The sequence below is a fragment of the Oryzias latipes genome, chromosome 9, assembly GCF_002234675.1.
Source record: "Oryzias latipes chromosome 9, ASM223467v1".
In the NCBI taxonomy this organism is placed as follows: Eukaryota; Metazoa; Chordata; class Actinopteri; order Beloniformes; family Adrianichthyidae; genus Oryzias; species Oryzias latipes.
Window position 1 is genome coordinate 8,781,868 of NC_019867.2, and position 14,051 is coordinate 8,795,918.

Sequence of the window (14,051 nt, forward strand, 5' to 3'; positions counted from 1 at the left end):
ATTAACTTTTGGTCATTATTTTTTCACAGGAAAAGAAAAGGAAATGTAAGCTTGCACAGTATTTGAGGATAAAGAGCATGTAATAATTCACATTTTCAAACAATTGTTAAAATACCTGCAAGAGTTTAAATATGCAAACGAGTCTGTGGTTAACAGCAAGGTTACGGTCCTTAATGAGCTGCTGCACTTTCTGATTGAAGGGAAACACGACCCTAACGAAAGCGCCGTCATTTGAAACAAAGGAAAGGATTATGCAAGAAAGGAATTTAACACCCAATGTTGCAATCCATCACTGCGGAAACGTAGGTTAAAGTGATAATTGGTGATGAGTCACCGAGTAGAGGACATGATATGGTAATGTTTGTGCAGTCCCAGTTAAAGGTATAATTAATGGATTGTCATTTAAAGCCGCAAGCGGCGTTGTATGGCCCGCAGACGCAACCCGCCTTCCACGCCCACCTCTACGCACCACCGCCTCCCTCACTGCCCTCACTGCCCACAAATTAAATGCTAGTCAAAAAAGCATTTGCTTATTATGTTAACTATGCTAGCTATGCTAATGTAGCTTAAAGTGCTAGCATAGCGATCAGCATCATCAACTGACTCAGAAAAACACATTTCCTAAAATGCTAATTATGCTAACTATGCTAGTAATGCTAACATAGCTAAAAGTGCTAGCATAGCGATCTGCATCATCAACTGACTCAGAAAATCACATTCCTCCATTGGTGAGAGCTATATGTCATAAGTTGATAAAAAAAAACACTTTTTCCAAAATGGCGGCTTTTCTGTTGATTTTATCTCCATAGCAACCATTTTATGTTTTTGTCCCCTTGGGAGGACGAACAGATTGACGTCAGTTTCGGACAAATCGGTAAAAGTAAACTTTTTGTTGTCCTTAGCAACAGTGGTTTTATGCTAACCACGCCCACATTCCTTATATGTCCATATCCAGTGTTTTTCAATGTATTCTGTTTCAGGCATTAATGCATGCATTCAATTTTCACTGTATTGTATTGAAAGGCATGGGAGTTATAACAGTGCGCCACTTTGCTAGCATGCCACGCGCACGCCGTTCAAAATCTACAACTTCTAATTCCAACATTTTTTCCACAGTAGCTTGCCATTGATGCCCAAAAAGTTTCGAGACAATCGATGAAAATTTCAACGACAAGTTTAAGTTTGAATCCAGTGGTAAAGGTGTTTTTTATATAAAATTCAAGATGGCCGCCTTTTCCCGAGGTCAAAGGTCGACGAAACTCCAAAGGTGATTGTAGACTTACGCTAAGGACATGCGAGTCAAATTTCGTCAAAATCGCTCGAAAAAAAGTTCATTTTTCCATATTGTGTAAAATCGCGAAAAACTCTAAATGGCAGATTTTGGCACAAAATGGCCGCCAAACCGTAGGTCGTGTCGCCATCACGTAATGATTTCAAAACTTTATTTGGATATACCCGACAAAGTTATCTGGGTTTCGTTAGCCGATTCTTAAAAATAAAATCCGATTTTTTTTTTTTTTTGCCGAGTCAGCACTTTTTTTTGCGATCGTTTTTTGTTTACCACGGCCACATTCCTTTATCGATTTTGTCGTATGTGATATCGTTTTGTTCAGTGTGGGCCAGGGAATTGCATATTTTAGTTTCAGGCTATTCCGATAAAATATGTGCGAGCTAGCTAAAACGGCGACGGTTGCGAATTCGCCACGCGGACGCGTTTCAAATTCTACAACTTCTAATTCCAACATTTTTTCCACAATTGATTGCCATTGATGCCCGAGAAGTTTCAAAAAGATCGAAAAAAATCCCTAGGACGAGTTTTCGTTTGTATCCGTTACTAAAGGTGCTTTTTTATGAAAATTCAAGATGGCCGCCCCTTGCCAAGGTCAAATGTCAACGAAACTTCTTTGGCAGTTGTAGAATCGTGCTAGTGGCATGTGTGTGCAATTTCGTGAAAATCGCTCAAACAAAAGTATCGTTTTCCCATATTGTAAAAAAACACGAAAATCGCCATCTCTCTGTGTTTTTCCACAAAATGGCCGACAAGCCGTAGGTCGTGTGGCCATCCCATAATGATTTCATAACTTCTTTGGGATATCTCCAACACACGTGTTTTGGTTTCGTAACTGTATTTCGAAATATTTTTTTTTGGCCCCATAAGCGATTTTAGGCCCATTCATTTTTTTGACGGGAACGCTCGCCGTGATGTCATCATCGTGGGGGGGGTGATGTTCTCTTTGCCGAAAATTTATTTTCAATTTATCCTAGGTGTGTGCCAATTTTGGTGAGTTTTCGGGTATGTGGCGGGGGTCAAATTTGCGATCTACGGATCCGTTAGAAACGGGAAGAATAATTAAAGCCGCAAGCGGCGTTGTATGGCCCGCAGACGCAACCCGCCTTCCACGCCCAACTCTACGCACTACCGCGGCCCTCTCCGCCCTCACCGCCCACAAATTAAAAGCTAATCAAAGCTGGATTTGCTCATAATGCTAACTATGCTAACTATGCTAATTTGACTAAAAGTCCTAGCATAGCGATCAGCATAATCAACTCTCTCAGAAAAACACATTTCCTAAAATGCTAATTATGCTAACTATGCTAGCTATGCTAATGTGCCTAAATGAGCTAGCATTGCGATTAACATCATCAACTGACTCAAAAAAACACATTTCCTAAAATGCTAATTATGCTAACTATGCTAGCTATGCTAATGTGGCTAAAAGTGCTAGCATAGCGATCAGCATCATCAACTGACTCAGAAAAACACATTACCTAAAATGCTAATTATGCTAACTATGCTAACTATGCAAATGTGGCTAAAAGTGCTAGCATAGCAATCAGCATCTTCAACTGACTTAGAAAAACACATTACCTAAAATGCTAATTATGCTAACTATGCTAGCTATGCTAACATAGCTAAAAGTGCTAGCATAGCGATCAGCATCATCAACTGACTCAAAAAAACACATTTCCTAAAATGCTAATTATGCTAACTATGCTAGCTATGCTAATGTGGCTAAAATTGCTAGCATAGCGATCAGCATCATCAACTGACTCAGAAAAACACATTCCTCCATTGGTGAGAGTTATATGTCATAAGTTGCTAAAAAGCCCACTTTTTCCAAAATGGCGGCTTTTCTGTTGATTTTATCTCCATAGCAACCATTTTATGTTTTGGTCCCCTCGGGAGGACGAACAGATTGACGTCAGTTTCGGACAAATCGGTAAAAGTAAACTTTTTGTCGTCCTTAGCAACAGTGGTTTTATGCTAACCACGCCCACATTCCTTATATGTCCATATCCAGTGTTTTTCAATGTATTCAGTTTCAGGCATTAATGCATGCATTCAATTTTCACTGTATTGTATTGAAATGCATGGGAGTTATAACAGTGCGCCACTTTGCTAGCTTGCCACGCGCACGCCGTTCAAAATCTACAACTTCTAATTCCAACATTTTTTACACAGTAGCTTGCCATTGATGCCCAAAAAGTTTTGAGACGATCGAAGAAAATTCCAACGACAAGTTTACGTTTGAATCTGGTGGTTAAGGTGTTTTTTATAGAAAATTCAAGATGGCCGCCTTTTCCCGAGGTCAAAAGTCGACGAAACTCCAAAGGTGATTGTAGACTTACGCTAGGGACATGCGAGTCAAATTTCGTGAAAATCGCTCAAAAAAAAGTTCATTTTTCCATATCGTGTAAAAACGCGAAAAACTCAAAATGGCAGATTTTGGCACAAAATGGCCGCCAAACCGTAGGTCGTGTGGCCATCACGTAATGATTTCAAAACTTTCTTTGGATATACCCGACAAAGTTATCTGGGTTTCGTTAGCCGATTCTTAAAAATAAAATCCGAAAAAATTTTTTTTTGCCGAGTCAGCACTTTTTTTTGCTACCGTTTTTTTGTTTACCACGGCCACATTCCTTTATCGATTTTGTCGTATGTGACATCGTTTTGTTCAGTGTGGGCCAGGGTATCGCATATTTCAGTTTCAGGCTATTCCGATAAAATATGTGCGAGCTAGCTAAAATGGCGACGGTTGCGAATTCGCCACGCGCACGCGTTTCAAATTCTACAACTTCTAATTCCAACATTTTGTCCACAGTAGCTTGCCATTGATGCCTGAGAAGTTTCAAAAAGATCGATAAAATTCCCTAGGACGAGTTTTCGTTTGTATACGTTACTAAAGGTGCTTTTTTATGAAAATTCAAGATGGCCGCCCCTTCCCAAGGTCAAAGGTCAACAAAACTTCTTTGGTAGTTGTAGAATCGTGTTTGTGGCATGTGTATGAAATTTCGTGAAAATCGCTTTAACAAAAGTGTAGTTTTCCCATATTGTCAAAAAACACGAAAATCGCCATTTCTCTGAGTTCGCCACAAAATGACCGCCAAGCCGTAGGTCGTGTGGGCATCCCATAATGATTTCATAACTTCTTTGGGATATCTCCAACACGCGTGTTTTGGTTTCGTAACTGTATTTCAAAATATTTTTTTTGGCCCCATAAGCGATTTTCGGCCCATTCATTTTTTTTACGGGATCGCTCGCCGTGATGTCATCGACTTCGGGGGGGTGGCGTTCTCTTTGCCAAAAATTCATTTTCAATTTATCCCAGGTGTGTGCCAATTTTGGTGAGTTTTCGGGTATGTGGCGGGGGTCAAAATTAAGCTCAAAGACGCCGTTATAGGACAAGAAGAATAATAATTAAAGCCGCAAGCGGCGTTGTATGGCCCGCAGACGCAACCCGCCTTCCACGCCCAACTCTACGCACTACCGCGGCCCTCTCCGCCCTCACCGCCCACAAATTAAAAGCTAATCAAGGCTGGATTTGCTCATAATGCTAACTATGCTAACTATGCTAATGTGACGAAAAGTCCTAGCATAGCGATCAGCATAATCAACTCTCTCAGAAAAACACATTTCCTAAAATGCTAATTATGCTAACTATGCTAGCTATGCTAATGTGCCTAAATGAGCTAGCATTGCGATTAGCATCATCAACTGACTCAAAAAAACACATTTCCTAAAATGCTAATTATGCTAACTATGCTAGCTATGCTAATGTGGCTAAAAGTGCTAGCATAGCGATCAGCATCATCAACTGACTCAGAAAAACACATTACCTAAAATGCTAATTATGCTAACTATGCTAACTATGCTAATGTGGCTAAAAGTGCTAGCATAGCAATCAGCATCTTCAACTGACTCAGAAAAACACATTACCTAAAATGCTAATTATGCTAACTATGCTAGCTATGCTAACATAGCTAAAAGTGCTAGCATAGCGATCAGCATCATCAACTGACTCAAAAAAACACATTTCCTAAAATGCTAATTATGCTAACTATGCTAGCTATGCTAATGTGGCTAAAATTGCTAGCATAGCGATCAGCATCATCAACTGACTCAGAAAAACACATTCCTCCATTGGTGAGAGTTATATGTCATAAGTTGCTAAAAAGCCCACTTTTTCCAAAATGGCGGCTTTTCTGTTGATTTTATCTCCATAGCAACCATTTTATGTTTTGGTCCCCTCGGGAGGATGAACAGATTGACGTCAGTTTCGGACAAATCGGTAAAAGTAAACTTTTTGTCGTCCTTAGCAACAGTGGTTTTATGCTAACCACGCCCACATTCCTTATATGTCCATATCCAGTGTTTTTCAATGTATTCAGTTTCAGGCATTAATGCATGCATTAAATTTTCACTGTATTGTATTGAAATGCATGGGAGTTATAACAGTGCGCCACTTTGCTAGCTTGCCACGCGCACGCCGTTCAAAATCTACAACTTCTAATTCCAACATTTTTTCCACAGTAGCTTGCCATTGATGCCCAAAAAGTTTTGAGACGATCGAAGAAAATTCCAACGACAAGTTTACGTTTGAATCTGGTGGTTAAGGTGTTTTTTATAGAAAATTCAAGATGGCCGCCTTTTCCCGAGGTCAAAGGTCGACGAAACTCCAAAGGTGATTGTAGACTTACGCTAGGGACATGCGAGTCAAATTTCGTGAAAATCGCTCGAAAAAAAGTTCAATTTTCCATATCGTGTAAAAACGCGAAAAACTCAAAATGGCAGATTTTGGCACAAAATGGCCGCCAAACCGTAGGTCGTGTGGCCATCACGTAATGATTTCAAAACTTTCTTTGGATATACCCGACAAAGTTATCTGGGTTTCGTTAGCCGATTCTTAAAAATAAAATCCGAAAAAATTTTTTTTTGCCGAGTCAGCACTTTTTTTTGCGACGGTTTTTTGTTTACCACGGCCACATTCCTTTATCGATTTTGTCGTATGTGACATCGTTTTGTTCAGTGTGGGCCAGGGTATCGCATATTTCAGTTTCAGGCTATTCCGATAAAATATGTGCGAGCTAGCTAAAATGGCGACGGTTGCGAATTCGCCACGCGCACACGTTTCAAATTCTACAACTTCTAATTCCAACATTTTGTCCACAGTAGCTTGCCATTGATGCCTGAGAAGTTTCAAAAAGATCGATAAAAATCCCTAGGACGAGTTTTCGTTTGTATACGTTACTAAAGGTGCTTTTTTATGAAAATTCAAGATGGCCGCCCCTTCCCAAGGTCAAAGGTCAACGAAACTTCTTTGGTTATTGTAGAATCAGGGTCTTGGCATGTGTGTGCAATTTCGTGACAATCGCATAAACAAAAGTGTCGTTTTCCCATATTGTCAAAAAACACGAAAATCGCCATTTCTCTGAGTTCGCCACAAAATGGCCGCCAAGCTGTAGGTCGTGTGGCCATCCCATAATGATTTCAAATCTTCTTTGGGATATCTCCAACACGCGTGTTTTGGGTTCGTAACTGTATTCCGAAATATTTTTTTTTGGCCCCATAAGCGATTTTCGGCCCATTCATTTTTTTTACGAGAACGCTCGCCGTGATGTCATCGTCGTGGGGGGGTTGACGTTTTCTTTGCCGAAAATTCATTTTCAATTTATCCCAGATGTGTGCCAATTTTGGTGAGTTTTCGGGTATGTGGCGGGGGTCAAATTTGAGCTCAAAGACGCCGTTAGAAACGAGAAGAATAATAATAATAATAATAATGAAACGAAGCAGAAACAATATAGAAGTTTTTGCGGTTAGGATTTCCCATGTATTTCAATGCGGCCTGTCTTTTACTATAGGCTGGGCATGTCTTTTTGGCTTTAAACCCGTCTTTTGAGGGCTTTTTTGGGCATTTTTGTGTTTTTGTCGTCATTTTTGCGACTACAATTTTAACGTTAGTGCGATGGTGTTGTGCGTGTGTGTGTGTATTTTTGTTGCGTTACACAATTGTCGTGTCGTTGTGTGCTTTGGGCGACTTTTGACCCCATTTTTAGGCGTTTTGACGCGTTTTTTTGACGTTTTGGACTTTTTGAGTGTTCGACCCTCGTACCAGTTACAATATGGTCCTTGCACTCTGTGAGTGCTGCGGGCCATAATTAATGGATTGTCATTTATGTCAACAGGTGTCAAATACTTCACAGTAAGTGTTCTTTTGATACTTAAAGCATCAATGTGTTATTTTTTACATTCTACATAGGTAGTAAAACTTCCCTTAAGGGAAAGCCATAAAAATTTAATGAACATGAGCAATTAAAAGAATGAAAATCATCCATCAAAACACCTCATGTTAACATAAGAATCGATCAGATCAATGCTATTTACATGTAAGACGAAACCTGATCAATAAAGAAAGGTTTTTCTCATAACTGAACATAAGAATTTCACGTATAATTAGTTCTGAAGAGTTTAGTTAAAAACAATTACAATTCATGAGTATATTTAAATCTTTTCAAAAAAACTGTTCTGTTGAATATGCTGTCTGCTTTGCAATGTGTCATTAAAAAGACTTTCACCTCAACCCCCTGCCCCAGAAGATGTATTTATTTGTCTATTTCTAGGGTTATTTAATTATGTTTATTATGTCTTTTTGTAGCACTTTAATGCATATAAAAAAAAAGAAATTAAACTTAAGATGCAATTTAGCGGCAGACATTTGTGACAAAAAACAAACAGACAGTTTCCGAATGCCGTCAAACACCGTCCAACACTTCATTTATTTAATTGGAATTTGAATAAAAATATACTAAGAAATACAACTTTTAGTTTAATTATCTTTATTTACTGGTACATGTCTTCTATCCTGAGAAAAATGCCACAAGAACATTTTAAAAACAGAAAAAACACCATTTTCATTAGTGGGTCTTTAAGTATTGGTTTTAATAGAGTAGTAATAAACCAAGTGGCAAAATATTGCATGTTACCTTAAAATGTTTTTCTTCGATCTATCTATGTCTTTGCTAGAAATAAAGAAAAAGCTTAGACTACTAACTAGTTGAACATTTTACTTACCCTGCAGATTCTCAACCATCTCCAGCAGCACTGGTGTCAGAGTCTGGCTGTAGTTGTGGAAGATATCCAGGAACAACACCTCTGTGCACGGCTAAAACCATAAAACAAAGTAGAAAAGAAACGCACAAAAACAAATCATGAAAGAAGTTAATTAGCATTCATTAGCAAAAGCCTCCATAATTTCTGCAAACACCTGTGGTTTTATTGAGCTCTCAACGCTGGTGGATGATCACAAGAAGAAGGTTTTATGAAACAACAGAAAACAAATCTTTTATTGGTTCAATAAGACTGATTTCCAAGTTCAATAGGAAGAAAAAGTCAATGGGACACTGTCGGGGGATGTTCTGGTAGACTATACCAACATTTATTGGTTTATTGGTTTTTAGAGGCCACAAAAATCTTTAGTAAATACAAAAAGAAATTCAGGCATGGGACTTGTTAGTTTGCACCTACTCAATGCAGCTTACTGTAAAACAAATAAATAAATAAATAACCCCGTCAATATCCGCTTCTTGGATAAAAGAGCTTCATGAAAGCAAAGACTGATCATTATATTGACATGGGAAGTCATAAAAAACTGTCCTCTAAATAATATCAAGGCACTAAGATGAGCCTCACTGAGTGTGACAACATGCCAAAAACACTGTCAAGCTCCAAAGAGCAAAAGCACCGCTGAGGAAGACATCAATAGACAACTGAAAGGTGCTTGGAATGTTGAGATTAAGAACACAACTAATTTTAATAAGTCTGGGGTTGAATCAAATTGTTTTAAAATTTTGCATTTTTTAAATTAATTGATACTCACAATACATGCGATAAATATAAAACAGATTACCGGTACTATTTTATAGGCTAAAGTAATAGGGTGCTACATTTCTCGATTGTGTTTATTATATCATTAAACTGAAGTGTGAGGAAAGTGAATCATACCAGTATGTTTAAGTTGAAAGTGTCAAAAAATTTTAAAGTCCCACTCAAATCATCTTTTATCTATTCTAAAACCGTTCCCAGTGGTCTTTTAATTATGATTATGCAGTTTCTTAGCAAAATAAAAGTAAAAATAGGATACTTGTGGGTGGGCCTGTTGGCACAGAGTAAGTCTGCCCCCAATTCCCATCATCCATTTGTTTACACTCTCTCCCGCTCTCTTAAAGCCCCTAACAACCCCAACATACCATTAGTGGTGCAGTAAATATGGCGAGCTAAAATGGATCTATCCAGCCGTACAGTTTTCAGCCAGATGCCAAAGCGAAGACGTTCATGGATTTATTTGTCTGCAAGTGGATGCATCAAAGTACAGCAGAGCAGGAAGCCTGCGTCTTGCCGTTGTAAGTCCTACGTCACACTGCCAACCTTTTTCCAACTGCGTTTTTTTTTTGTCTGCTCCTGATTCAACACGATTTGAGTAAAGAAACACGTAGAAATTCAATTTTAAGCTTAGTTTTCTATTTTTATGTCCTCCATCATGAGAAGAATACTACAAGGGCATGCTAAAAGAACTTAAGTTTCATCAGAGTGGCCTTTTAAGGATTTAGTATTTATTATATTCATTACATTACACCAGGTTTAGCATAAGCTCATTGATTATCTGCTAATTAAAAAGATTTTTCTGAATATTTTTATTTTTTTGTTTTTGATTTTTAAAACACAAATCTAATTTTGCAACAAAACAAAACTGTGATCCAAGAATCAAGATTTGAACCAAGTGGTGGGGAAAATAAATTGTACTCCTACAAAGAATTTTAAAAAAAGTTTCCTAACTCCTTTAGCCTTTTGGCTTTGCTCTGACTTCTTTTTAAAAGAGTATTTGCCCCTGGTTTCTAATGTGACTAAAACAAAATCTGGTACTTTGCTGGACTTGTTTTATAGTTAGTAGATTTGAAGAACAAATGATCGCCTTTCTAAGGAGATAATCATAAAATACTAGCTGGTACTGTTTATTTATGGAAAAATACATGGAAACCCTCAAGTCTAGAAACATGATTAAACAGCAGTCTTAAGACAGAGCTGGCATTGCAGAGGATTCTCCGTGTCATTGTCCTTTATCCTCAACTTTCCTGGATCCTCATTCTTGTTCTGCTCTTGACTGTGATCCACTGAAATTATGAACAATCTCCATCTACAACATTTTGGGGGCTGATGCATTTAATCATTTTGTCATCTCCGTTCAGAAGCCTGGCAGTGCCAAAAAACTGATGAGCCCCGCTCCGCACCCTTAGCCACACAGACACCATCAATAACTTTGTGCAGAGAACTTTGCAGATTGTATCTTGGAGATAATATAGTGGGGCAAAAAAGTATTTAGTCAGCCACTAATTGTCCATGTTCTCAAAGTTAAAAAGAGGAGAGAGACCTGTAATTTTCTTCATAGGTATGGCTCTATTATGAGGGATAAAATGACAAAAAAAAATGTCAAAAAGGAACATGGCAAAACCATGATTCTAGAAAATGTAGGATGAATGGGTAAATTTGGCAGATAATGTATTTAGTTATGGAGCTTTTGTTTTAAAAAATTAATGACCGTAAATGAGCACATTGCATGGAAAAGAAAAGGTACCGGTAGTTAAATCAAACTTACCCGAAGACTGTATTTCCAGGAGTCGCCTCCTGTTTCTTCAACAGCTAGAGAAACAATGAGAAAGTCCCAGTGTACATTATTTCAGGTCACGAAAGGTCAGAGGTCAAAAGGATCCGTAAATACAAATTCACCAGAATGAGTTATGAAAAAAACCTTTTTAAAATAAAAAAATCATAAACAGAAAAGGTGAGTTAGGGAGAATGTGAAGAACAAGTTATAAAAAGAAATGCTGTCATTTTGTTCACTTATTGAGAAATAACTGGCTACAAAGTAAACTGCCTGGTTGGACAGTGATCAAAGCAAAACGGATTTTTACACTCGCTCTCCAGTACAAATTAGAGCATTTTCATTCTTAGATTAACTAACAGTTTAGTTTGTAAGGCCTGGGTTTTCTTCAGCTTTCCTATATGTTTTTCTTAAACAAATGCCAAACTATTTAGCAGATGGCAAGCTGAACTGAACTTTACAGTGCTGTACATTTCATGTTTTTGTTTAGTGTATTGTATGTTCCTAAAAATAATGTGCATAGTGCGTGTTTCTGTCTCAACACAGAAGAGTCTCTCGCTGCTAGATTATTGGGTTGTGCTTATTCGACTAAAGAAAGCTTAGGCTAGCGCATTTTCACCTCAAATATATTATCCTCGATAAGATTTTGCTTTATGACAGAACACTGCAATTATTTCTTTCCAGCTGAGGTCATCTAAAGTGAGTCTGGTCTCAAATGTCAGCGTATCCGACTAAGCCTCAAATCCCATTAGAACGGCTGATACTAAAAAACTGAAACACTGCATAATATCGTGGATTATGTCCAGGTAGGTCTGAGGTCAGCCCAGGTGTTCCACTACATTAAAAAGCTTACAGACCAATCCATTTAAATGTGCAGCAAACGATCCCATATAATGACAATTCAACCAACCACATCAACACTCGACTTCAAGAGCATCTTTCCTGCAGTCCCGATAAAACATTTAGAACCAGCCTCGGTATGAGGGCATGCACAAGTTACCAAAGCTCTCAGGGTCCTCTTCCCACATCGTCAGCTCCTCCTCCGTCAAAAGAAAGTAATGCGAGACAAGGCGCCGTCCGATCTCTGTCAGGGTGGGGTGAGTGAAGAATGCCGTCTTGATCTTGTGAGCCTCCAGACTTTCTGGTTTACTGTCTGAAGGGCAAAGTGGCCATGTAACAGAGGAGAAAAGAAGAGATAATATAGAAAACATAAACATTAACAGCTTATAAAAATAAACAAACAATCCTATAAAGCAGGGGTGTCAAACTCATTTTCACTGAGGGCCACATCAGCATAGTGGCTGTCCTCAAAGAGCCAGATATAACTTATAAATGTAACTAAATGTAATGAAAAATAAATGTAACTACTCCTTAAAGTTAAATTACTAATTTATTTATTTATTATAACTTTTTAAAGTGACAATTACAGTTGCATAGAAAACACGTTTGCTTGTTACTCTAGCATAAATCCTTTCAAATTGGATTCTGTCAGGTTAGGTTATATGGAAAATCCGATATTTAAAGTCAGATTCCCCTTAGATATGAATAAATACACACCAATTTTTATTTTAAGAAATTAAAAACCTTTATGCTCTCGTGGGCCACATAAAATGACAAGGCGGGCCACATTTGGCCCTCGGGCTTTGAGTTTGACACATTTGTTATAATGTATCATAACGTGCCATTATTAGCATCTATTATCTATACTTTCTATTTAAAGTCCTTAGTTTTATTTTATTTAATTAATTAAAGACAAAAATAAGACAAAAACTTCTCTGTTAATATTCTTATTAAATTTATATTAATTGTAAATTTTGATAAGCGCTTTCTAATTTAATCTGCAACAGAGACTGGCAAAACAGAGTTACTTACTTACGACATTTAAAAAAAACAACATTCATTTAAATTAACTATACATGGTTTCTACACAGGATGTTGATTCCAGGAAAAATCTGGTCTTTCAAAATAAATAGATGACACCAAAAAAATGGATAGTAGGCAGACATTCAGTAGGAAAAATTGAGAAGTGAAAATAACTTATGGAGAAGCTTTACATAACTTTGGTATTTTCAGCAACATGGTTTCTTAAAATGTAGTCCGTAACTTTTGCTCAAACTTCAAATATCCCCCGTTATATGTTTCTCCTACAGTTCTCTTCTTTAAATCTTCATATTTTAATTTCCTCTCTGCAGGCGTTCTTATGTCTTACCTTCGATGTTCTTGGCTGGTTTGTATGCTTCATTCTTTACGATCATCTTGATGAGGTTCATGCACTGAACAATGAAGCGCTCAAAGGCCACGCCCTCTCCGGCGGGCGTGAAGACGTAGCTAACAGCAAACTCAAGAGAGCGCTGGATGAGGGGTATAAATGCACAGGGATGATATTCTAGGAAATCCAACAACTGCATGAAAGGGAAAGAAAAAAAGGGGAACCAAAGAGGTGTTTTAGAAACAAATTTAGATAAAAGATGTTAAAAACTCAAATTGGAACTAAATAGATCAAACATTGTATTGAGATCAGCTCTGTGGTGTAGAACAGTTCTTTAAAAATACCACAAAAACACCAGACAGGGAACATGATTATCCAAATACAGCTTTAATCCCTTGGCACTGCCTATTGATGCAAAAATGCATCAAACCACTTTTGAGATAAGATAAAGCTTTATTGTCATTGTACATTTTGCTTTCAATTTATGTTAATTTAGCATTTAAATAAAAATATAGGTGACATCTTTTTTATTATTTTAATAGCTAGGAATAATTTCAAGCATCTGGGTTTAAGGGTCGATAGTTAAGTCATTGGGTGTAGATTCTTTAGACAGATGTTGTGAAGGACAATCAGCAGGACTTGTTGAAAACTCTTTATGTAAAAACGGGTGAGAATGAATTTAAAAAGTGAGTCTGTTTGTGAAAATAATTTTTGGTTCAGTCCAAAAAGAAATGCAAACAAATGAAATCAAATAAAGTTTATCGTTAAATACAAAAGGGGTTTATGTAAATATACACCTCATGTGTCTGAAGCTACATAATCCCTTTTGTAATGGTAACATCTGTCTAACACAAGAGACCATCAGCTCTTATTTGTTGGCTCCACTGCTGGAAAGGACTAGTTTAAAA

At 37.6% G+C, this 14,051-nt stretch overlaps 1 protein-coding gene across 1 annotated transcript in view; it reads right to left on the bottom strand.

Annotated features, from left to right (window-relative positions):
* The window catches only part of ipo11 (importin 11), a 136,005-nt gene that overhangs the window by 84,773 nt on the left and 37,181 nt on the right, over positions 1-14,051 (bottom strand). Inside the window, exons 10-13 of the mRNA XM_023958341.1 lie at positions 13,144-13,336; positions 11,935-12,087; positions 10,929-10,972; positions 8,351-8,441 (exon numbers count right to left, since the gene is read on the bottom strand). Coding sequence (XP_023814109.1) covers positions 8,351-8,441; positions 10,929-10,972; positions 11,935-12,087; positions 13,144-13,336 — 481 coding nt within the window. The remainder of the gene's footprint in view (positions 1-8,350; positions 8,442-10,928; positions 10,973-11,934; positions 12,088-13,143; positions 13,337-14,051) is intronic.